The sequence below is a fragment of the Myotis lucifugus genome, unplaced genomic scaffold (genome assembly GCF_000147115.1).
Source record: "Myotis lucifugus unplaced genomic scaffold, Myoluc2.0 scaffold_351, whole genome shotgun sequence".
NCBI classification, from domain to species: Eukaryota; Metazoa; Chordata; class Mammalia; order Chiroptera; family Vespertilionidae; genus Myotis; species Myotis lucifugus.
Window position 1 is genome coordinate 588,962 of NW_005871399.1, and position 24,209 is coordinate 613,170.

Consider the following 24,209-nt stretch of genomic DNA (forward strand, 5'->3'; position numbering starts at 1 on the left):
GGGCTGGGCTGCTGGGAGGTTCACGTGACCATTCAAGAGCTATGGGCTGCTGCATGATGGGATGTAATGGCTGCCGTGAGCGTGTGTGTTCCTGACAGAGAGATGGGAAACCAGGCTTTTTATTGGTTTTACAAACACAGGGCTCTTCTTCTTCTTTTTTTATTAAAGGGATTTTATTTATTTATTTTTAAAATATATTTCTTTATTGGTTTCAGAGAGGAAGGGAGAAGGAAAGAGAGAAATAGAAACATCAATGATGCCCTAAGCGATTTGGCTTAGTGGATAGAGCGTCGGCCTGTGGACTGAAAGGTCCTGGGTTCAATTCCCGTCAAGGGCATGTACCTTGGTTGCGGGCACATCCCCAGGAGGAGGTGTGCAAGAGGTAGCTGATTGATGTTTCTCTCTCTCTCATCAATGTTTCTAACTCTATCCCTTTCCCTTCCTCTCTGTAAAAAATCAATAAAATATATTTAAAAAAAGAAAAGAAACATCAATGATGAGAGAGAATCATTGATCGGCTGCCTCCTGCACGACCCCCCACTGGGGATGGAGCCCGCAACCCAGGCTTGTGCCCTTGACTGGAATTGAACCCAGGACCCTTCAGTCCACAAGCTGACGCTCCATCCACTGAGCCAAGCCGGGCAGGGCTTCTTTTTTAAGATAACGTATCCTTCCCAGTTAGAAGCAAATTAACCCCCCAAATTGGTTCTGTTGCTGGTTGTGGGCTAGTGAAGGGATGAGCCTCGCCCAGTGAGCTCATCAGGTGAGTTTCCGGGGCAGGGAAGTGTCAGGGCTGTTCCGAAGGAGGGGCAGGAACCCCACTTGGTAAGAAAGAGGAAGAATGAATGCCAAGTACGCAGGCTCAGCCCAGGTTCCGGGAGAGCAGGTAAACATTCCCTCCAACTTACACACGGCCTTCAGTGGGCTGGCCACTCTGCGAGGCAGGCGGGGTGTGGCAGTGATGCCGTCTTATCAGTGAGGACATCGCAGTTTATGTGGCAAACGCTGCAGACTGGCAGCCATTGTGTTTGATGCTGAGTGTTAACATGCTATTGAATTCTCTCAGTGGCCAGCTCAGTGTTCAGGCAGGTAACGGCTGATGAATTAATTACATGCTGAATGAACAATGAGAGTAACTGAAGGTTGCCTAGATACGTACACTGAGTGGCTAGATTATTATGACCACCCCATCAGTACTTCACTGACACTTCCAAAAATACTGAATATTGAAAACGTCCTAAGCAAATACTCTCAAGGTTTTATTATTATTACTGGAGGCCCGGTGCACAAAAATTTGTGCACTCGGGGGGGAGGGGGGGTCCCTCAGCCCAGCCTGTGCCCTCTCGCAGTCTGGGACCCCTCGGGAGATAATGACCTGCTGGCTTAGGCCTGCTCCCGGGTGGCAGAGGGCAGGCCCAATCCCTAGGTGCAGCCCCTTGTCATGCACAGAGCAGGGCGGATCGGGAGGTTGCGATGCCACCCCCTAGTCATGCTCAGGGTAGGGCCGATTGGGGGGTTGGGGCACCGCCCCCTGTCACACTCAAGGCAGGGTCGTGGGGAGGTTGCGGCGCCACCCCCTGTCACGCACAGAGCAGGGCCCATCAGGGGGTTGGGGCGCTGCCCCTTGTCATGCACAGAGCAGGGCCCATCAGGGGGGTTGGGGCTCTGTACCCTGTCACACACAGAGCAGGGTCGATCAGGGGGTTGGGGAGCTCCCCGCTGTCACGCACAGAGCAGGGCCGATCAGGGGGTTGAGGAGCTCCCCCCTGTCACTCACAGAGTAGGGCCGATAGGGGAGTTGGAGCACCGCCCCCTGTCACACACAGAGCAGGGCTGATCAGGGGGTTGGGGCACCGCCACTGTCACACTCAGGGCAGGGCCGATGGGGAGGTTATGGCTCTACCCCGTCACACACAGAGCAGGGCCCGTGGAGCGGGGGTTGGGGCACCGCCCCCTGTCACACACAGAGCCGCAGGGCGATCAGGGGGTTGGGGCGCTGCCCCCTGTCACGCTGATCCTGGTGCCGGGAGGCATATTACCCTTTTACTATATAGGATAGAGGCCTGGTGCACGGGTAGGGGCCGGCTGGTTTGCCCTGAAGGGTGTCCTGGATCAGGGTGGGGGTCCCGCTTGGGTGCCTGGCCAGCCTGGGTGAGGGGCTGATGGCTGTTTGCAGCTGGTCACACCCCCTTCAGGGTGGGGGTCCCCACTGGGGTGCCTGGCCAGTCTGAGTGAGGGGCTGAGGGCCATTTTCAGGCTGGTGGGTGACTGAAGCTCCCAACTGCTCCTTTCTTTCTTTCTTTTTTTTAAATTCTGGGCCAGCTTTAGCTCTGAGGCTTGGCTCCAGCTCTGAGGCCTCAGCTGCTGAAAGCAGGTATCTGGTTTGTTTGGGTTCTATAATCGAAACACTGTTTCAACTCCAGCTCTGAGATCCCGGCTGGCTGAAAGCAGGTTTCTGGAGTTTGTTTAGCTTCTATATTTGTAACAATGTTTCAAACTGCAAGCTCAGAGGCCGGCAGCGGCAGGCGGGGAACGTTGGCTTCCTCCGTCACTGAAGCAAGCAAGCCTCATGTTCGCTTCAAGCTGCCTGGCTGCCGGCCGCCATCTTGGCTGGCAGTTAATTTGCATATGGCCCTGATTAGCCAATGGGAAGGGTAGCGGAGGTATGGCTAATTACCATGTTTCTCTTTTATTAGATAGGATTATTATTATTTGCATAACTAATTCACTTCATTGTACTGATGGGGTAGTCATAATAATCTGGCCACTGTGTGTGTGTGTGTGTGTGTGTGTGTGTGTGTGTATATCTCTCTCTCTCTCATCATGGATGTTTCTATCTCTCTCTCTCATGAGAGAGAGAGAGAGAGAGAGAGAGAGCGAGAGCGAGCTTGGTATTAAATCAAGATAAATAACAGCCATACATGCTGATAGTAATGCTGGCAGCCATTATCTTGAAAATGGGTTATGTTTCAAAAGCTCTTATGATCTGGGTTGTATGGAGCTCAAAGACTTGTTTTCCCACAGAAATATTATAAGTGGTGATTAATTCAGAGGCTTGCCCATAAAAGCCCACTTAATACATAAACAAAATTAAAAGCTATAAGATAATTCATTTGAATTTTTAAAATATTGTAAAATTTATCTTTGCAACTTGGGGGAAATGAGTAGGAAAAAAAAGAAGAGGGAGACACTTTTTTAGAGATTTGATAATGTCTTTTGAACCTTTACAGGGGTTTTAGAAACTGATATTATAGCTTCTTTATTTTGTTTTTGCTATTTCTTCTACAGACACAGTTCTCTTTTTCATTGATACAGGTCCTAGCACTGGTACTTGTCTTTTGTTTATTAGCCATGATTACGGATGTTCTTTGGTCTATGCATGAGATGGAGAAAGAAAGAGTGTAGGCTTTCAGTGTTTTCTGCCGTAACCAGGTAAGAGGAGGGATGAGGAATAAGAGAATACGCATGGATCAATGAATATGTGAGTATTGCTGAAATGAAATGAACTATAATGCTGATAATGGGAAAACAAAAAAGAGTACAACATATATGTGTCTTTTAGGAGAAAAAGGGGTGAGGAAAAACAACTGGTCAAACAGCTTCCCATTTGGTTGTTGTTCCTAATGAGCTGGAGAGGGAAGATGGTCTTTCTGAGCATGACCTGATGCCAATGGGGGAAGGGAGGATAGATTTATATATCGCCCGTCATGTATAAGGCACTGGTATGGTACATATTAAATACAGGTCAAGTGCTTTGTATTTTAATTTCAGCCTCTAACAATCCTGTGAGGATTGTTATACCCACTCTATGGAAGAAGAAACTGAGGCTCATAGAGGTTAAGTAGCTTGCCCAGGTCATGCAGAGCCAGAAATGAATCCAGTTTTACCTGGTTTGAAAGTATTTCTAATGAGCGGGGTTGCTCTTAAGGGAGGTGTAGTCAGTGAGAAGTGCGTGGGGCTGTGGGAAAGAGCCTATGTACTCTCTTCACTAGTCAGAAAATTAAACGAGGAACGGAGGAACCTGTCGTTGAGGCTTGACTGGGGGCTTACATCTCTATATTTCTCTACGTTTTACTGAGAGCTGTTCATTCGCAATAGTCTTTTAGGTCAGAAAGGGAACTGTGGGGGAGGCCACATGGCTGGTATGGAGCCTGTTAGAGGGGAGGGGTATGACCTGCCCCAATGTTTGGGCCAAATGGGAAACAGCCCAAACTATCTCTCAGGGGAATGGGAAGCTGGGGAAACGTGGGAGGGGTTGCCATGTGGCTCTGCGCTGGTGAAGGGGGGCATGTGGTGGTGCTGGCATGGCGTGGGCGAGGAAGTCCGAGAGTGGGGTGGAATATGTTCTGAAAACAGATGCTGGGGTGGCATGCTGGTGGCTGCTAGCCGGATGCTGCTGGGGTCTGTGGAAAGCGGACTTCGAGCTTAACTATTAACTGAAAGCCACACTCAGCAGAGTCTACCATTTGAAATAAATCCTGTTCTGTCAAGCCTTCCCCTGGGAGAACTGAGAAGGCTCCAATGTGTCCACATCGCAAAATACCCTGAGAATACTTCCTAGAATTGCTGAGGAACCTCGGGGACTCTCTTCTGCATTCTTTCACTGGTGATAAATCTTCCATTTTTGGGAGTGGAATTTAATTCTGAGAAACAAAAAATCATCCGGAGTCAAGTTTGGTGAATTATACTGGTGATTAAATGATGTCCTTGGATTTTGGGTCAAAAGTGATAACTGACCATAAAGTAATGAAGCTGACTTTCTTGTTTCCTGGCACACTTATTTAAAAATTACATCGCCTTACATTGTAGTCATATTCCACATAATAGTCTTCTTAATTTAAAAAATTATATGTGAACCAGGAATTCAGTACAGGCCAGAGCAGCAGCTTTCAGGGTCCCTGGTGGACCTGCCCCCCAGGCCAGACACACCAGCTCTCCTGCTTACCTCCAGTCGGCCAACTGCTGGGTGCCTGCCATGGTCTCAGGAATCACAGTCGCATGCTGCACTGATGTGTGGGTGGCCACGCCAGTCAGCTGCTGCCACGCCGGGGGAAGCAGGATCTGCTGGGTCCCACTGGGCCAGGCCTGCTGTAGAGTGAAGGATATTTGCAATCAGCATGTTTGTTAATCACAGGATCAATTTGAATGATCCAAACACTCAGTATGCTAGACCCTATGATAGGTGTAAAAGAGGAGACCTGGTCTTTGATCGGCTAGAACAGGGGTGGGCAAACTTTTTGACTTGAGGGCCACAATGGGTTCTTAAACTGGACTGGAGGGCCGGAACAAAAGCATGGATGGAGTGTTTGTGTGAACTAATATAAATTCAAAGTAAACATCATTACATAAAAGGGTACGGTCTTTTTTTTTTTAGTTTTATTCATTTCAAACGGGCCGGATCCGGCCCGCGGGCCATAGTTTGCCCACGGCTGGGCTAGAAGAATGTAAAAAACTTATTATTACAAGGACAGAGTCTACAAGGATCAGGCAAGCAGACATCTCCACACGTTGGGGGTCTCTGAGTTTCTGTTCCAGCCTCGCTAGTGAAAGCGGGTTTTGGATCCTGCCATTTGAAGAGTGACATAAATTAAGTTCTGTCTCAATCAAGAACTGTACTTCCCACCTCTACACCTTAACCTACTCACTCACCATGATGGTGGTCAAGATGTTAGCTCTGGGTAGGGGTTTGGGAGCATAGAGGTGACTGCAGCTTTTAGGCAGTATCAAAACAGCATTATCGTTAAGGCAATGCATAAAGATCACTCTCATGTCTCTCAAAGGAGGGCGCAAGATCACACCCTTTCCTTCCGCACACACATCCTCAGGGTGCCACAGAGGGTCTGTTCCCTTTAAGGACGTGATGCTGCTGGGAGGTGGGGAGGAAAAGGGCAAAGTAAACAAAACGAACAGGAGGAATGGATTTGAAAGACTCCCTCTCTAAACTTGCACAAATCAAATCCTTGAAAAGGTTTAAATATTTAGATAAGAAGAATGATGCCAATTTTTTGAATATATTTAAAGTAATTAATAGTATTTGTAGCGCTTCTGCCTGAAACCTAGAAATTTACCCAGAGAAAAATGAAGGCATCAATTTAAACGTTTAATTATTGCTTTTCCTTATAGTTATCATACTCATTTTTATAAGATAGCTTATTTTTGTCCTTTGAAGGCACCATTTAAAAATATTTAGGGGAGAGCTCCATTGTAACAGGCTAACATATTGGCAGGGATTAACTGACAAGCAGAGAGAAAACTAAAAAGCAACCAACAAAAGACCCAACATGACACTGGACAGGGTAGGAATTTTTTACTTCGTAGATTTTAGAACTCTTTGCATGTGAAGACGCACTAGTCTACCTTGTCCTTTTTAATGCATGGTGTTCCATTTTATGCACACACGAATTTAACAAATCTCCTACAAATGAACATTCAACTGGTTTCCAGCAGTTCCCTGTTATATACACTGTAGCAATTAAAACACACACACACACACACACACACACACACACACACATGCTTTTTGTTCACTTTCCCAATTACAGCTTTAGGTTAAATCCACTTGGAGATTTATAATACTCTAGGGACCCTTTTCCATGTGAGCAAAAGGTAAAACTCTCCTTTGCTATGACTAAAGATGGATGCTGAGCCTGTTGGTTTCCACCAAACTGAACAATGAAGAATGTCTATGTTAGCTAATAAGAGATGCTAATGTAGCCCTGGCTGGTTTGGCTCTGTGGATAGAGCGTCGGCCTGCAGACTGAAGGGTCCCGGGTTCGTTTCCCGGACAAGGGCACATGCCCAGGTTGCGGGCTCGATCCCCAGGGAGGGGCGTGCAGGAGGCAGCTGATCCATGATTCTCTCTCATCATGGATGTTTCTATCTCTCTCTCTTCCCTCTCCCTCCCTCTGTTTCTAAATACCAATAAAAAATATTAAAAAAAGAGATGCTAATGTAATTTCTTTCAGAGATAGTTCTGGGCTTACAAGGGTTAACTGTGCAAACACAAAAAGAGGATTTAAAAGTACCCTTGAATATGCATGTGAATCTCTAGATTTTGGCTTACAGAGGAGTAGCACTGGGAGACTGGCCTGGATTTCTGCTACTCAGATAAAGTACGAACAAGCTGCTTTGCTCTGGAATGAGCTATAGTTCTTTCTCTTGATCTACCTTGGCCTTTTCTGAATGCCCTGCTACCAAACTGTGCAAACAGAAGGGAGCTATGAGGACTAGTGCGAGAGGCAGGAGTAGAAGGCCTGCTTTAAATACAGAAGGTTCTCTGTTTTATAATGATAAAGATAAGACTTTGCCTATAGGAGCTGGTGTCAGTGGTCACTTGCAGTGTGAATTTGGAAGAACAAAGAGATGAAGAATGGTTAATATCAACCTTAACCAAGCTGTTCCAGAAAACAGAAGAAGAGGTAATAATCAACATATTTTTTTAAAAATATATTTTATTGACTTCTCACAGAGAGGAAGGGAGAGAGATAGAGAGTTAGAAACTTCGATGAGAGAGAAACATCGATCAGCTGCCTCCTGCACATCTCCCACTGGGGATGTGCCCGCAACCCAGGTACATGCCCCCGACCGGAATCGAACCTGGGACCCTTCAGTTCGCAGGCCGACGCTCTATCCACTGAGCCAAACCGGTTTCGGCTAATCAACATATTTTATGAGGCTGGTGAAAACTTGATGCCCAAATCAAATAAGGATTCTCTAAGAGAAAGAAATTACATGCCATTTCTTACTTATGAACACAGATGCAAAAGTACTAACTACAGTATTTACAAACAATCCAGTATTGGAAAGCATACAAACATATCAAACACAACATGATCAAATAAAGTTTATCTCGGAAACACAGGATAGTTGAACACTGCAAATCTATTAAGCAACTTGCTACATTAACAGATTAAGGAACAAAAATGTGAGTATTTCAAGAGATGCAGGAAGAACATTTGGTATTACTTCATTAAAAATTAGCGAACTTGATAAAGTGTCTTTATCAACTATCCTAAACAAAATACCAAATGGCAAACAGCTAAAAGAATTTCCTTTAAAGTTAAGCATGCCCAATATCAACACTTATTAAATATTGTTTTGGAGGTGCTGTCGGCACAGTGATAGGAGAACAAAAAATAAAAGGCATAAGGAATGTAAAGGAAGAAACAAAACTATCATATGCAAATAAAAAGATAGTTCACATAGAAAATCCAAGGGTATCTATAGAAACAATCAGAACTAAACAGAGTTTAGATCAACTCAATAGACCAAAATCAGTATATTCCTATACACCAAAGACAAATAATTAAAATATATAGTGAATGAAATTATTAATGACAACAAAAACTATAAAATATTTAGGAATATTCCAACAAAAGAAAACTTTAATGAAAGGAATAAAAGGTAACATATACAGTTATACCATATTCAGGGATGAAATGACTTAATCGTTAATCTTATTAAACTGTCAGTTGTTCCTAAAGTAAATATAAATTTTAGTCAAGTTCAATAAATACAAGCCAACACTTTTTTTGTGTGGGGGGACTAAAATTTTTATGTAGGAGTAATCTTTAAATTCACGTGGAAAAGTGAAGGGACAAGAATAGACAAGGAAATTTTGAAGAATGCGATCCCTACTAGATACCAAGACATATTATAATTAGAACAGTTAAGACAATAGGATATTAGGCCAATGGAATGGAATAGAGAGCCCCAAACAACTATGCAACTTGACTACATTAAAATGAAAACTGCAAACTTCTATTAAACAAAGGACACCATAAAGTGTTTTTGGAAACACTTTGAGAAAAGCCTCTGGGAACCTGCCTTATTTAAAAATAAAGGTGCTTATGGGGGTGGGTGGAAGAGGGCATAGAGGGGATAAATGGTGATGGAAAAAAACAAAATAAAAATAAAGGTGCTTCAACAACACTAAGGTCAAGCTGTCCTTGGCAGCAACAACGGAAATGATCACACGGAAGCAGTATAGCATGGGGGTAAATACAGGTGCTGGTGTCATACTTCTGGGGTTTGTGTCCTGGTTCTGTCACCTAATTGCTGTGTGACTTGGTGCCAGTGATTGTGCCTCATCTTCCATTGTTGTCAAAAGGCGACAAATATCTTACTGTGTTGTGGGGCTTAAGTAAAACATAACTAAAGAACCTGGCATAATGATGATGTATCTGTTATTAAAGTTCGTGTCATTACTATGACCGTTGTATCACTGTGTTACCTTAAATTTCCATAACACTTTACAAATTTTCATCACTTTCACCTCCATGATCTCATTCTACCATCAGAGCACCTATATGAACAGATAAGGAAGGTTCCAGCTCACTGCTTCTGTAACCCTGTTTCAACTTTAAAATAAATCACCTCCAAGGCTTATTTGGCTCTAAAAAATGATTTCTATTTTACAAGAAGGAAATTTGGGGCAAAGAAATGTTCACTGAGAGTTATTAGTAGAGTCACAGAGAGTTATTAGTAGAGTTAGGATTAAAACCTGGGTCTCCTATATTAATTTGCATCACAAAGATATAATAATAATCTCCCTAGATTCTCCCTCTGTCTAAATTTCTTCTTGGAATTGTAAGCTAGGCACTTAGGAAGATAATTCACTCGGGCATCATGCAGAATATTACAGAGATATTCTAATGACTCAAAGCACCTAATTCATTGCCAGGGAGGGAATTAGCAGAGATACATCGCTTTTGTGGAAAACATTAACAGGGATAATGGCAATACGGGGAATCATAAAGAAAGAATTACCTGGGCAAGCAGACCTGGTTGGATCTGAAGAGGCTGAGCTCCTGGGGCTTGAGTGACGATGGGAACAGCATTTTCCATTCGCACGGAATAGCCAGCATGCTTCGAGGGAGAGGCCTGCAGCCCTGCTCCAGACAACGGGCGAGGGAGAGAGGGGTTGAGTGATGCGAGCAAGCTGGCGGAAGACAGCTCTCCCCTCCTCTCCGCACCGGTCCCCTCCAGGCATTGCCTGGTCCTTAGGACTCTCCCCTTTCGTTTCTAACTTAAATTAGAAACCAAAAGCAAAAAACAACCTTGAATGGGTTCAAAGACTAGAAGTGAAATCAAGGAGTCTGTAAAGCCAAAAGTGGAATGTTATGCTGACGAGTCACGCACGACAGGAAAACATGCTTCTGAAGACACGTGTGTGTCACTACGTCACAGCCGGTGTGGGGAGAGGACAGAGGAGTCCATCTGGAGTGGCCCTGACTCTGAAACTGGGCCCCCACACATGCTTGCCCCATGGGGCTTGCCACAACAGATTCTTGGGCTTTCTGTGTAAACTGTAGCCAAGTACATGGTCAACTCTAGCTTCATAGAGGCTCCAGGAGGAGCGTGTTGGGTGTATGGCTGAAGAATCAGCAGGGGTAGCCTGGGAGGTATGTTCTTCATGAGAACTGGCTGCCTTGGCAGTCAGGGATTGGCACTTTCCTACAGATAAGCCACACGGAGGATATTTCATGTGAGGTGTCCAAGAGCTGATACCAGCATGACAATGGGAGCACAACAATGTGCTTATTTAAAGACAGTCATTCCGGGACAAATCACTGGCAGGTGGTGAGAATAACAGTCCCACTGTTTCTCGGCTGGCCACAGTTCAGGGATGCCCGTGCCCATGGAAAGCAATGAAGAGGGCCTTATGCCAGGGAAGTCGGCGTGACGGAGCCCTGCGGTGTCAGAGCCCCTTAGGTGGTCCGGTCAGAAGCAGTGAGAGGCGGCGTCTGCTCACCCTTACCTTGGAAGCCGGGAGGACACACGATGAGAGCTTGCTGGAAGGGGTCCGGCCGGGCACAAATCTGGGCTGTTCCCGCCTGCAGGGGCATGCTCCGCTGGGCCACCGCAGCCATGGATGCCGCTGAGGGCTGGTAGAGTGCAGATTGGTAGTTTAGTATGGAGACCTCGGGATTGGCTAAGGAAATAGTGGCACTGGTGGAGGTGGGAGCCTAAAGGAATGATGGGGATTAAACAAAAATAAACAAAAATAAAAAATGAGGGTGGTGGCAGGTTGGGAAACACGAATCTAAGTCAAATAAATGAACTCAAAGAAGAACAAACAAAAACCAAGGGCAAAGAAGCAGAAATAGAGGGGATTCGGTTGGAAAGTCTCAAGGAGAAGCAGGTGCCTGCAGCCACGTGACAGTCGCTTTCGGTGCTGTTCCTGATGTCTGTGGGGTCCAGGCAAGAGAGCAAATGATGCTCCCAGACCACATGTCTAAACACTACAAAGTTAAAAATCAGCCTAGAGATGATTTATACTCTGCCCTCCACTTTGACAAACATATCTTCATAACACCATGGAAAGCCAGGTTTGAGTTTAGGATTCCTGGATTCCCTGGGTTTTGCCCTGGAACATAGTGACGGGGGCAAGCTGAACCCCTGCTCTGTCCCACACTTGAGGGGCTTGGGGTGCACATACATGGACCTGAGGGTACAGCCCAGGAAGAGGCACCTGCAGGCCCAGGGCACACATGTCTGGGGAGGGCTGAGGGCAGCATTGGTTACAGAGACCCTCAGACGGCCGCATAGCAGTTACTGCAAAGGAATACGCTACAGAAACAGAGAGGGAGAGGGACACACTGAGCCTGGGGTTTCTCCTTTTAGGGTGTGAATTCTTACACTGGGGTTCAGCTACTAAGGCTGGGACTGAGAGAGAAAAGATGCTAGGTCAAGAGAATTGAAGTGGAGATAGGTTAGAGCAATTTTGAAATTATGTCCTCTCTCCTTTCTCTTTCAGAAAGCAACATCATTTGACATCGAACTTCTATGTGAAGCAAGGAGGCAGAAGGAAAATACCTTCTAAATTGGGAATTGTCCAATTTTACCCCATCTTAGCTTTATTCACACTGATCTTCAGCATGGTAGGTGGAGGTTACCAATGGCTTCAAAGTCACCATTGCTTACAAGGGGGTTGGCCACCAGGGGTTACAAGGACCAAAGAATAAGGAGTAAAGAATCATAAGGACATCTTGGACACGCACAAAAATAGAATTACACGAAGGGTATGTATTTGTGTCAAATTTGAAAAAAAGGGTAAAGTCTCATTTTACATATTTTTTTAATATTTAGATTTTATGCTGCCTTTCAGTGCAAAGCACATTTATTTGTTTGAGGGTAATTACTAAGGGATGTGGCGCACATGTTTGCATTTTAAGATACACATTGTCATGTTAAGTGTCTGTGCAGCCCCACATGGTTGGCCTCCAGGTAGTGTGAGGGGAGACAGTGCAGCACGTGTGGGCCAGTGTCCGCGTTTTGTTACTGATGACGTGCCTTGTGTTTCCTCTTGGTTCTCTGCACGTCCCCATCTCTCTGGGAGGCTTCCCCACAGACATAATTCCCACTCTCTGCTCAGACTCCACACGTCCAAGTCCAGACTCTCTGCAGGTCTTGGAGCCTTGGGCTTCCCTCTTTGGGGCACCGGTATCCTCAACTGTCCCACCTTCTGGTCAGCCACTAGGTTTGCTGCTTCTTCCTTCTAAATGTCCCTGGAACCCCCTGACTCTCGTCAATCGCTACTTCCCCAGTGGAGGTCCTCTCCTGTGGTGCCTGGGACTGGGAAGCTCTGACCAGAGATGTTCTGGCCTCCACTTTTTCTCTTCCAATTCTCACTGGGCAAGAGGCTAGAACGGTCTTTCCAAAAGACTACTTTGTGCATGTACCCCCCCCCGCCCCCCACCAAAGTCTCCAATTACTGCCTAACGGACACCGTCTATGCACTCTGGTCCCGCACTCCCTCTTTCCCTGGGTTTGGCCAACCTTCCCTTCTAAATTGATCTCCCTCTGCTCTGCGTGCTCTTGGCACCAGCCAGATCAGTCTACGCACTGTGGTGGGGTTCTGGTGAGGAAGGACAAAACCTGTCTGGCTGTGGATGCTTTAGCCTGAGGGCTGGGCTAGGTGCTGGGAGGGAATGTTTGTTTCTTTGCACGCTAAGGCCTTAGCGAGCTTTAGGTCTTCCCCCTCAGGAGAGCGTTCAGAACACCAGTGGCCCCCATGGGCAGCAGATGTCGGGTGTCCTCTCCTAGAGTTTAGGCAGAGGGAGAGAGGCTAGGCTGGGAAGTAAAGCCTTTCTTCTGGAGGCATGCGTGTGCACGCATGTGAGTATACACACACAGGAGCGTTGTCACTGCAGATTGATATTAAAACTGAAAAAAATCTAGGGAGACTCTTTGGGGAACTGGTCACACTGGAAGACGGAAGTAAAAGTCTCTTAGACACCAGTGACCGCCTGAGGTAGGGCCTGGAGATTATTCAGTCAATAAATATTTCCTGGTGTCATCCATATTTTAAGCAGCATGTTAGGTGCTAGATTCTGCTAATTTTCTGTGAAAGGCTGGACATCTATGGGAAGAAAACCTTAGTTTCCTGGTCCCTTTCAGTTCCAGGTGCTGGAATTCTGATGACAGACTGACTTGATTTTCCCCATGACTTGGAGAAAGGACAGGTTTCATCTGTCCTGGAAGGAGATCATGTGGACACAGCTGTCTGGGGACAAGGAGGAGGGGCCCGAACTGGATGATCGTCAGTGTCCCAGTTGAGAATTCTTTACCAGGCAGAAGCCGGACATACAAGGATCATAGCATCTCCTTTACCTTATTCCTACATCAGGACAGAGAGAAGTGGTAAGAGGTACCATCTCAGAAACAACTTCCTTAGTGAGTTGCACACAACTTGTTCAATGGGGCCCCCAGTAGACAGAAAGAGCGCCGGGTCTCAAAGGAAATAACCTTGACGCAAACACCTTCTTACAGGGTTGAATGTGACAGTAGAGGAATTCTGTCTTACAGGGTTGGCTGGGGAAATACAGTTCCTGATGCTGTCAGCCCCGCCGGCCTTCTCTGCTCCCCACTTACCTGGTTGTGGACAGTGTTCAGCTGGTTGTTGAAGGTCATGGTCAGGTTGGTGGATGTGCTGGGGGCCACGTGAGTGATGAAAGGGGTTTTGCTCTGGTTCACGGTGTCATACATATTCACCCGACGCTTGCAAATCTCCATGTTCTGGAAACATGATTTGACGCTGTTCATGAGAAAGGCAGAGACCGAGGTATAAGGGAAAGAGAAGAGGGTAGCATGAGATAAAGGGGAGAAAATGGCGAGAGAAAAGGAGAGAACAGTTAATCTAGTAAACAAGACAAGTGGGGAAGCTTTAGTCCTAAATTTCCTGGATTTCTCATGTAAAGTCTGTGTTTGTACAGTTAACGTTATTTAGGTAAGTTTCACCCTGTCTTACTGCCTTTTCTCCCCAGCCTGCACAGGCAACGGTTCTCCACAGCACAACAGACCTGATGGCTCTCGCTGCATTTTCCTCATATCGCTGATCTGTCTCCACCTTCCCTGCTCATTCTCAGCTTCCAGTATGCTTTCTGGCCCATAAACAAACGTGTAAGTTCTCATGCATGACCTGCTGCCTCCTTCCACAAAGACAACTCCTTGCGCTAATCCTTCCCAGCGAGTCTGGGGCATCAGCGCCATCTAGGGGACAGCCAAGGAACTGGCCAACCCAGTATCATGACGCTGTTACCCACTTTCTCCGCACCGGAATTGGGCATGTAATGAGAACTGTAAGGATATTAATAATTAGTAATCGTGGCTGACAGTGACAGAGAGCGGTGGTAGTTGTGTGCAAGATCCTTGCACTCAGTCCTACAACAACCACGAGAAGGAGAGATGGGTGATGCCCCTATTTTAGGAGTGAAGATGAGGTTTAGAGAGGACAGGTAATCTGCCAAGGTCAAGAGCTAATTACTGGCAATCTTCACATATACCTATACATCCTCTTGAAATATAAGTGCAACCAAGTTCGTGAAAGTCCACCATAAAGTGTTCTTCAGAATTTATACCTTGTTTCTCAGTCAGTCTGTGTCTTCTTCTAATTAAACTTACTTTTCCTCAAATGCTAATATTCAAAATAAAACAGCATTTAAAGTTCAGTTTTAAATACTTATATAATTATAATGTAATAACTGAATATAAATATAATAATTTTCTACTATTTTAAGATTACAAAGGTAATACTATTTCTGCATTCTATAGGTAAGCTATGTTTTGGGCCAAGCAGGTGCTTGTGGGCCACCCCAAAACATCCTTCCCATAAAAGATGCTCCAAACTGTCTTAGACATGCCAGAGACTCCTCTTTCTTTCGGAGTTAAGAATTACTTACATTGGCCACACAATGCACACAAAATCATTTACTGACTGCAGACCCTGGAGAGAAAGGAAAACGTGTCCTACAGTAACCAATAGCTAAAAAAACTAATAATGCTGGTAAGGCCAGCATGTTCTGAGCATCTGCTAAGTACCAAACACACTGCTAAGTGGTTTCCTATAGAGGCTGAAGGAATAAAAATATAGGTTTTACATTCCCTTTGGAACGTATGGAAAGCACTCAATAATTTTGTGACAATTCAACCAAAAGCTTTTAGACTCAGAATTTTCTAACTGAAATGGCCTGGCAGTTGCACTCTGGGTTACTTCTATGAGACTCGTTTGTAAGGAACTTGTGCACTAGAATCCTGGTATGGAGAAATGGGGGGGCCTCTTTCACATCTCAGTCTAGATCAGTGATGGCGAACCTTTTGAGCTCGGTGTGTTAGCATTTTGAAAAACCCTAACTTAACTCTGGTGCCGTGTCACATATAGAAATTTTTTGATATTTGCAACCATAGTAAAACAAAGACTTATATTTTTGATATTTATTTTATATATTTAAATGCCATTTAACAAAGAAAAATCAACCAAAAAAATGAGTTCGTGTGTCACCTCTGACACGCGTGTCATAGGTTCGCCATCACTGGTCTAGATGTTGGGGCAGCTCTGGCCCAGTCCCCAAGGTGGGGTCTACAGCAGGGTGGGCCTGGAGGGTTCTTCTCGCCCTGGAGTTCTCCTGGTCTTCTCAGCGAGTTCTAGGGGCCCTTAGGGACTAGGCCTACTCTCAGGGAAGCCTCGGTGTGCTCAAAGACCTGCTTTTCCTTCTGAGGCCGACTTTCTGAGTTATAAATTGCCAGTGGTCCTCTTGGGACCCACACCAAGATCTGAATTTGAAGCTGATGCTCATGGTCTCCCTGCTTGGTCTTCACCAAGTACAGTGAAGCGCTAGTGCTGCTTCCTCACGGAACCCAGAGATGGACAGGACCCTGCGGTCATGCAGCTGTGACTCTGACTTTATGTGGGTGACTGTCTCACTGACAGATGGCTAATGCGAACCCACTGGAGAGCACCCCTCCATCTCCTATCCATAGCTCTTTCTCAGTCACCCCACTTCACCCCTGAATATAAAGTGATCTTTTGGGGGCTTATTCAGTAAATCACCAAGTCTAGCTTCCCTCTGTGGGATCGAATGACACCCCCCTGAAGCACTCCTACCACACCCAGAAACAGGACAAGTACCACAACAAGAGTTTGCAAGGGATGGGGCCAGGTTCTTTCTTTGTACTGGAGTTCGGTTGTTTCAAACATGGTTCTAAATGAAAGACTCACTGTTTGTTGTAATGAGATTTGACTTGCTTAACATCAACTGATAAAGAACAGAACTGAAATTAGAGGATGTGCCGTCTGTGGCGGGCGCCACCAGTCACTTCTTGTAGGCTGGCTAAGGTCAAGTCCAGCCTGAGATTCAGCCCAATATGAGTCTTGTCATGGCAGGTCAACCATGATCTGCAAATGTCTCTCTTCCCCAGCCTCTTCTCACACATTTCCCCTTTCCCCTGAGCCTCTCTAATCCGGCGCTCGTGAGCACACTGCTTCTCCCTGCAGACGTCCAGGGATGTGACTTTCATCCCACATACCTCTGGGTTGAGTGGCTGAAGTGATATCCCTGGTTACCCTGTGTTATGAATTGAACCGTGCCCTTCCCCCCAAATTCATATGTTAAAGTTCTAACCCCCGTACTTGAGAATGTGACTGAATTTGGAGATGGGATGTTTAAAGAGGTAAAATGGGGTCAGCAGGGTGGGCCCTAGTCCAGTTCATATTGAGGAGGGAGGAAGACCATGTGAGAACACAGGGAGGAGACAGCCATCTACAAGCCAAGGAGAGAGGCCTTAGAAGAAACCAGCTCTGCCAAACCCCTTGATCTTGGACTTCTAGAATTATAAGAAAACAAATTTCTGCTTTTTAAGCCCCTCGGCCCCTCAGTGGTATTTGTTATCGCAGACTCTGAAAACTAGTACTGTCTCCCATTCTCTTGCCATGGCCTTTTCTCTCGCCCTCACTCACCGGGCCTGTGCCTCCTACCCAGTCTTCTACTTTAACACATGCCCTGCCACCGAGGGATTCTTCAAGGGACACACGGATTACCTGCCGGACACCCTGGCTTCTCAGTTACGTCTCACCCCGGGGCTCAGTGCCGGCTGTGGGTTCTTTGGACTATCAAACCTGATACTGCTCCACTCCCCCAGACCACACATTCAAGTACCCCATCCCCCAGCCACATTGTCACCCATCTGGTTCATCTGACAATTACTAAAATAGCCAGTCTGAGTTGATCAGACTGTTCAGTGTCTCTGGACCTTCTCATCTTCCTTTCCTTTTCAGCTAAGGCCCCATAGCCATCCATTGGGATTACAATGCTCTATCCCAACATCATGAGTCTGTCAATCTCTCTTTCTCTTCGTAGCCTGACAAAACTCCAACCTGGATGAACCCAACACTCTCTTTTCTCCATGCCTTCACCTGGGGAGTTCAGTTACATCCTATTCTTCATGTCCAACCTCCATGCTCAACAATTCCACTGTATTTCTCTGGTCAATTTTCTCTGCCACCTTCTGCTCCAACTACCTAAACTCTCCTACCTAAACACCTTGCTCTCAACAAGAGAAGAGAGCTGTCTGAAGAGCTCCCTCATCTTTCCTCTGCTAACCCAGCACTCCAGCCAACGTCTGCGCCCTCCTTCATCCATGGTGACACTGGCCTAGTCCTCCACCTGTGCTCTGAGTCCCACCCAGCCCCTTCCACCGTCTCAGGAAACTTCTCTTCTGAGCATCTTTTATCTTTAGTTTCTCACTTAGTACCAGACACTTCCAATCAGCATTTTCAATTGCTCAAGTCTCTTCCTAAAGTCCCCTTGGGCCCTCCCCAGGCACCCCTCCATTTCTTCCCACCCCTTTCACAGTCTCCCTTCTTGAAAGGATCCTATTTCTTCACCTCTCACTCAGGCTTTCAACTGGCTAAGCTGGTTTCTGCTTCTATCATCCACTGAAACAGCTCTAAGTCACCAACAGCTTCCAAGCTGCCAATGTGATGGCCATGTCTTCAGGGCTCATGGACTTGACACTCTAATCAGCCAGTTCCTTCTACAGGTCCTTCAACGACTCCCCATTGCTCTTAGGATCAAGACCAAAATCCTGTGCAAGGAAGGCTCGTCCCGTCTGGTCCTGGGGCCTCAGCTCTCCCACTGTCCCCCAGCTCTTGGGCTTGGTCCTGTCCATGGCGAGTCTCCCCACAAGCAATACCCTTTCCGCCCTCGCCAGCCTTCCCATCAGTTACCTCCCACTCATCCTTCTGCACTCACTTCTTGCTCCGTCCCAAGTGAGGCTCCCTTGTCACTCGGTCTCATCACACCTTATATTTGCCCTGATATCAGCCTGGTTATGTGGGCATCACTAGTTTCGTACCTTTCTCTCCCCTCAACTGGGAAGGGGCCCCATCTGCTTTGCCCCCGACTGTCCCCCAGCAGCTGGCACAGCACACAGCACGCTGAATGAATGAATGAACGAACCCAAATCCAAACTAGACAGAGTCCTTTCCAGAAGGGTCTGGGAGTGACCTCTGGCACTGAGAGGGGCTTTGCTTTGTGGACCCTGCCATTTTGAGCATTTCCGTCCATGCACAGACACCCGGAGTCCGGCCCACCCAGCCCTGGACTTGCCGAGGCTCCGCCACCTGTTTTTATAATAATGTTTCACTGGGACGCAGCCTCACTCGTTGGTTTATGTCTTGTCTGCATCTGCTTTCAGCTACAATGGCAGAGCTGACTGCAACGGAGACCGTTTGGCTGCAAAGCCTAAAACATTCACTCTGGGGCTTTAAAGAAAAACTTGCCGAGCCCTTGTATAGAGCACGGAGCAGGACACCTACTGTGTGCTATGGGGAAAGTCGAGTAGGTGTGTCATGGTGACAAAGGGGTGGTTCAGGGTTTCGATCGGAGTGATTCTCTTATCAGCATCGATGGTCAGCATCTTCTTTAACAGGTCGATGAACTCCCGCCGGTCTGCCTTTTCCACCAGCATGTCACTCCCTTCCAAGTCTGTGGTCATGTTCACCTGGAAGCAAGGAGGACAGGTTACCAAGACCCTGCTGGGCCTCCTCGACTCCCTTCTGCTCTGCAACTCCATCCGATCTCTCAATCCCCCTTCTCAATTCCTGCAGGGCGGTGTCTGCCCTTTGAAGGCACCGCCACATGTCCTTGCCGCCCACAGGATGTGGCAGGGCTCTCTGCGGGAAAGGCGGAGGGAGGCCACGCCTGGGGAAGGGGCGGTCGCTGCCGGTACCTGCGACATACAGAAGTGACAGGATGTGCACCCTCTTGCTATAATCAGTTAAATCAAAATGCGCCTCACATCACACCTCATGGAAAAGAACCACAAGATGAAAAGAACTCTGAAGATTGGTTGTAGAACTGTGTAAATGAACCTAATACTACTGAACTGGACAGTTGAAAACGCTGAAATGGTAAATTTTGTGCTGTGTTGTTTTTACCACAATGAAAAACAACCAAGCAGTACAAAATAAGATGCAAAGGGTTTATGTATTTAACCTTCGGAGGGAAATGCTGGGGCCTAAGTGCCCTCCCCCTACACCTACAGTGTGTCGTCCTCTGTAGCTCCCTGTTAGGGCCGGATCATTTCAGTCCCTGTGTTCACTGGGTCACCTCTGCCAGACAAGCAGGGTGTTTGCACAGGATTTTTCCTCCCAGATCAAGTCTCTACCAGCATAGCCTTTAAGAGACTTGTTTTGTGGTGCTTTCTACGTTTTCCAAGACATGCTCTGGAAAGCAATTTGTTTTCTAAGACAATCTAAGCTTCTAATCAACTGACAAGGATACTCTACTCGGCGTCATGATTTTGGGTTACACTTGTCTTCCGTAAGAGGGGTGCTGAATGTTTATTGATCTCTAGCTTTACTTCTCATTGCTTTTAAGAAAAATTCACTTTGGGTTGCCCTGATTTGAGACTAGTCTTTACACTAAGGATAGCTGTAGTTCTAGCACTTTCTCTGGGCACAAAAGTGAGAGCCCGTGGCCCCTCCAGGGAGCTGAGAGAGACTGAGTGTGAAGCATGGAATTGTGTCCTTGCAAAAGACATGTTTAAGCCCTAATGCCCGGCACCTGTGAATGTGACCTTATTTGGAAATAGCGTCTTTGCAGATGTGATCCAGTTAAAATGAGGTCAAACTGGAATAGGGTGGGCCTGAAGTCCAATGACTGGTGTCTTTATAAGATAAAGAAGAGGGAGATTTAGATGCAGAGACCAGAGGAAACACAGGATGAAGCCATATGAAGAAGGAGACAGAGATTGGGGATGCGGGGACACTGACTCCACCCAGGGGCCACCAGAAGCCAGCAGAGAGGCATGGGACAGTTTCTTCCCAGAGCTTTTCGAGGGAGCAGTTGGTACTTTGATTTGGAACTTCTAGCTTCTAGAGAATAAATGCCCGTTGTCTTAAGTCCCCCAGTTTGTGGTACCTTGTTACGGCAGCCCTTAGGAACTAACACTGAGGCAAGGGCATTAAGCTCAAATGTACTAATGGGCTTAAATTCTTCTCATGAAAACGTCAGTGAGATTGGCCAGGACTATTTCGCAAATGGGAACCAATAAACTGAAGCTATTTTTCAAGAGCTGGTGTAAGGCTTTAACAATGTCCCACAAACCCAGTGGTATTCTTACTCAGGCTGGCAGGTCATGAGGTCAAGGTCAACCACGGCAGTTGAGTAATGAGGATTTCTACTCACTACCCTATATTGCTCTTGCAGAAGCCTTGCTGTGCTTGGTTTTTAAGGGCTGACATTGCATGCTCGCCCACGGAGCTTACCTGGGCCATGTCGTCTAAACAGTTGAAAATGTACTTTCTTGCTTCTTTTGACTTAATCCCCGTCTCTGCTTCATGGTCATCTGGTGTCTGGTCAAGAGAGGCAAAAGCCGATTGGTAATGTGAATTACTTCCTGGTCACTGTGACTTAAAACCTCTACCCTCTGTTTCTCATGGAGGGCCTTTTCCCACCTTTTGGAGAAGGAGACTTTGATTCCTCTTAAAGTGACCTGCACACTACTCTCTCCCTCTTCATCCTCCACACTCACTCATCTCCCTTCCTTCCTTCCCACCAACACCTGTTAGGGGGCCTGCTCTGAGTCAGGTCTGGAGGATTCCAAGATGAACAAGGAATGCAGTATCCATGAAAACCCTACATTTCCCCCTACTTTAAGGGATACGGTAAGATTCCATATGCGGAAAAGCAGAAGGCCCTTCCACACATTTTAAAATTTAATTTAATTTTTTATCAAGTGTTTATGCATATAGCTCTCCCTACGTGCCAGGCACTATTATAAAGCACATGAACTCATTTAAGACACTTTACAACCACCTTAGGCAGGATGATTACCGACCCATTTCCAGAGGGAGAAACAGGAATAGAAAGCTTAGGAGCTGGCCACGGTCACATGGTCAGGAGGCCGCAGCAGGCTCTGGGCTGTTCTCTGCTGCCCCTCCGTCTGGGGCCGGGCACACTCGGCCAGGTCCCCACTGGCCTTGGTCTAGGAAGCCGCTGTTTCCAATGACTATGTGTTGTTTTTTTGTTCGTTTGTTTTGTGTGTGTGTGTGGTTTTTTTTTTTTGCTCATCCATGGATCTCAGGTAAGTAAACCTCGAAATCTCATTCCGGGACAGCACACGTGGAGCAGCTAAGATCTAGGCTTCGACCCTGGGGACAAGTAGGACCGAGGCTCTTACCTGAGATATGGACATGAACCCTGCCCGTCTGGCCTCACTCTCCGCCACCAGGACTCTTTTTACTGGACTGACCTTAAGCCTCTCACCTCACAGTCACCAAATGGCAGCCCTCCCACCAATAGGCCAAGAGTGCTCGCTTAGCTCCCAAATCTCTCTTCTAAATCTTTTGTGACTCTTGGCCACACATGACCTTTATTTTATTGATTTTTATTGAATTTATCAGGGTGACATTGGTTAATAAAATTATACAGGTTTCAAGAGTACAATTCTATAACACGTCCCCTGTATATTGTATTCTGTGCTCACCATTCAAAGTCAAGTCTATTTCCCCTCACCCTCCTTCCCCTCTGATAATCACCATACTGTTGTCTGTGTCTGTAAGTTTTCTTTTAAATATATATATTTTTTATTGATTTCAGAGAGGAAGGGAGAGGGAGGGAGAGATAGAAACATTAATGATGAGAGAGAATCATTGATTGGCTGCCTCCTGCACACTCCTACTGGGGATCGAGCCCACAACCCGGGTATGTGCCCTTGAATGGAATTGAACCCGGGACCCTTCAGTCTGCAGGCTGACACTATCCACTGAGCCAAACCAGCTAGGGCATGTAAGTGTTTTTCTTTTTTTGCTTAATTCCTTCACTTTTTTACCCCAGCTCCCCAATCCCCCTCCCCTCTGACAGCTGCCAGTCTGTTTTCTTTATCTACGAGTCTGTTTCTATTTTGTTTATTTTGTTCATTAGATTCCACACATTATCTTTAAATCATATTAGAATTTGGCTGTGGTTTCTGTCAAAAACCAAACAAAATAAAAACACCCACCCACTCTCTTGCAAAAAAAGGAAGCACCTAAAATGAACATAAAACACTGAAGACTAGCATTCTTTTCTCCCTCCCAGGAAATTACGTTAATTTTTAACTACGAGGCACAGATAAAAGTGAAAGCAAAACATGTTTTTGTTGAAGCAAAACCACCCGAGTTCCTGGTGTGCAACGGTGAGTGGCAGCACCTGCCGGCTGGACCAGCAGACCCCTCCTCGGGGCCTCGGAGGTGTGGCTGCCGGGGCTGTTTCCTGGGCGGGAAACCCTCCCCATCTTAGGGCCCGGCTCAAAAGCTCCTCTGGGGCCCTCGCCACAGGCAGGGTTCAAGGTCCCCACTTACATGGCACTTACATGGGGGCACGTGCTCAGTCTCCCTCTGGACGGGGAGCTCCTTTAGGGCAGGGGGTGGTGCATTTCTCTCTTTACCAGACAGGTCATCGGGGTTCACCTCATTAAATCCTGGGAGTTCAGCAGTCGGAGCTGGAACTTGGGCTTTGCAGGTGGCAGGAGCCAAGCAAAGTGGTGCTTTTGAACATTGAAATTCATCCACACCACTTATCACAACAGCCCTCCCCTCCCCCATGGGGGCTGCTGACAAAAGCTCCCAGGAACCGCCCCACCCTTTCCCCTGAATGCTGGGCCTTGGTGAGGGATGGAGGGGACGCTCTTCCTACCTTCAGCCTCCACAAAGGATACGGCGAGTCCGTGTCACGGTTGAAAAACCTAGTTGTCTTTGTCCCTGCGCTTAATAAATATTCAGCTGGCAAACCCTGTGTTTGTGAAATATACCGAATCTGCAAGAAAAGAGGAGAATGAGGTCAGAGCGTTTCCTGTCACCTTGCATGTGGTATATTAATGGCTTTAGTGCCTTTGAGAAAAAGACAATGTTATAGGGAAAGAAAGAAGTGAAAAATGAAAAAGGGGAAAGAAAGAAGAACATAGAGAGAAAAGCAAGGTTGAGGGAAGCAGGGCTTGGGAGACGACATAAACCCCATAACCTCGCCCGAGTGTCCCATTCTAAATGAAACGGAGCGACTGTCCTGAACACCTGTGCGGCCTGGACCCACCTGGTCGTACTCCGAGGCGCCTGGGTAGAGCGGCCAGCCCAGGAACAGCTCCGCGATGACGCAGCCCAGGGACCACATGTCAATCGCCTCACAGAATGGTAAACCAAGGATGATCTCAGGGGCCCTAAGAAAGCAGAGAGGAAGAGAGCATTAGCAGTTTAGAAATGCAGGAGCTACTTCGACATGAACTCTACATAAAACCCTATCCGTGAACCCCCAGGGCCTGTGGTTCCCACACTGTGTGGCAGTGACGCCTCCCATCTCGGCTCGGTCCTCCCGTGAGCAGGGGGCCCGGCCCTGGCTGCTCTGTGGCTCCAGAACAGACCCAGAGGGAACCGAACTGCTGACTCCATCACC

The 24,209-nt window shown here is 46.8% G+C and overlaps 1 protein-coding gene across 1 annotated transcript in view; it reads right to left on the bottom strand.

The window, feature by feature from the left end:
* Positions 1–24,209, bottom strand: part of HIPK2 (homeodomain interacting protein kinase 2) — a 114,560-nt gene that overhangs the window by 17,776 nt on the left and 72,575 nt on the right. The window contains exons 2-9 of the mRNA XM_023764819.1: positions 23,853–23,976; positions 23,460–23,579; positions 21,050–21,136; positions 19,097–19,281; positions 13,876–14,038; positions 10,760–10,967; positions 9,769–9,890; positions 4,946–5,088 (exon numbers count right to left, since the gene is read on the bottom strand). Of these exons, the coding sequence (XP_023620587.1) occupies positions 4,946–5,088; positions 9,769–9,890; positions 10,760–10,967; positions 13,876–14,038; positions 19,097–19,281; positions 21,050–21,136; positions 23,460–23,579; positions 23,853–23,976 (1,152 nt within the window). The remainder of the gene's footprint in view (positions 1–4,945; positions 5,089–9,768; positions 9,891–10,759; positions 10,968–13,875; positions 14,039–19,096; positions 19,282–21,049; positions 21,137–23,459; positions 23,580–23,852; positions 23,977–24,209) is intronic.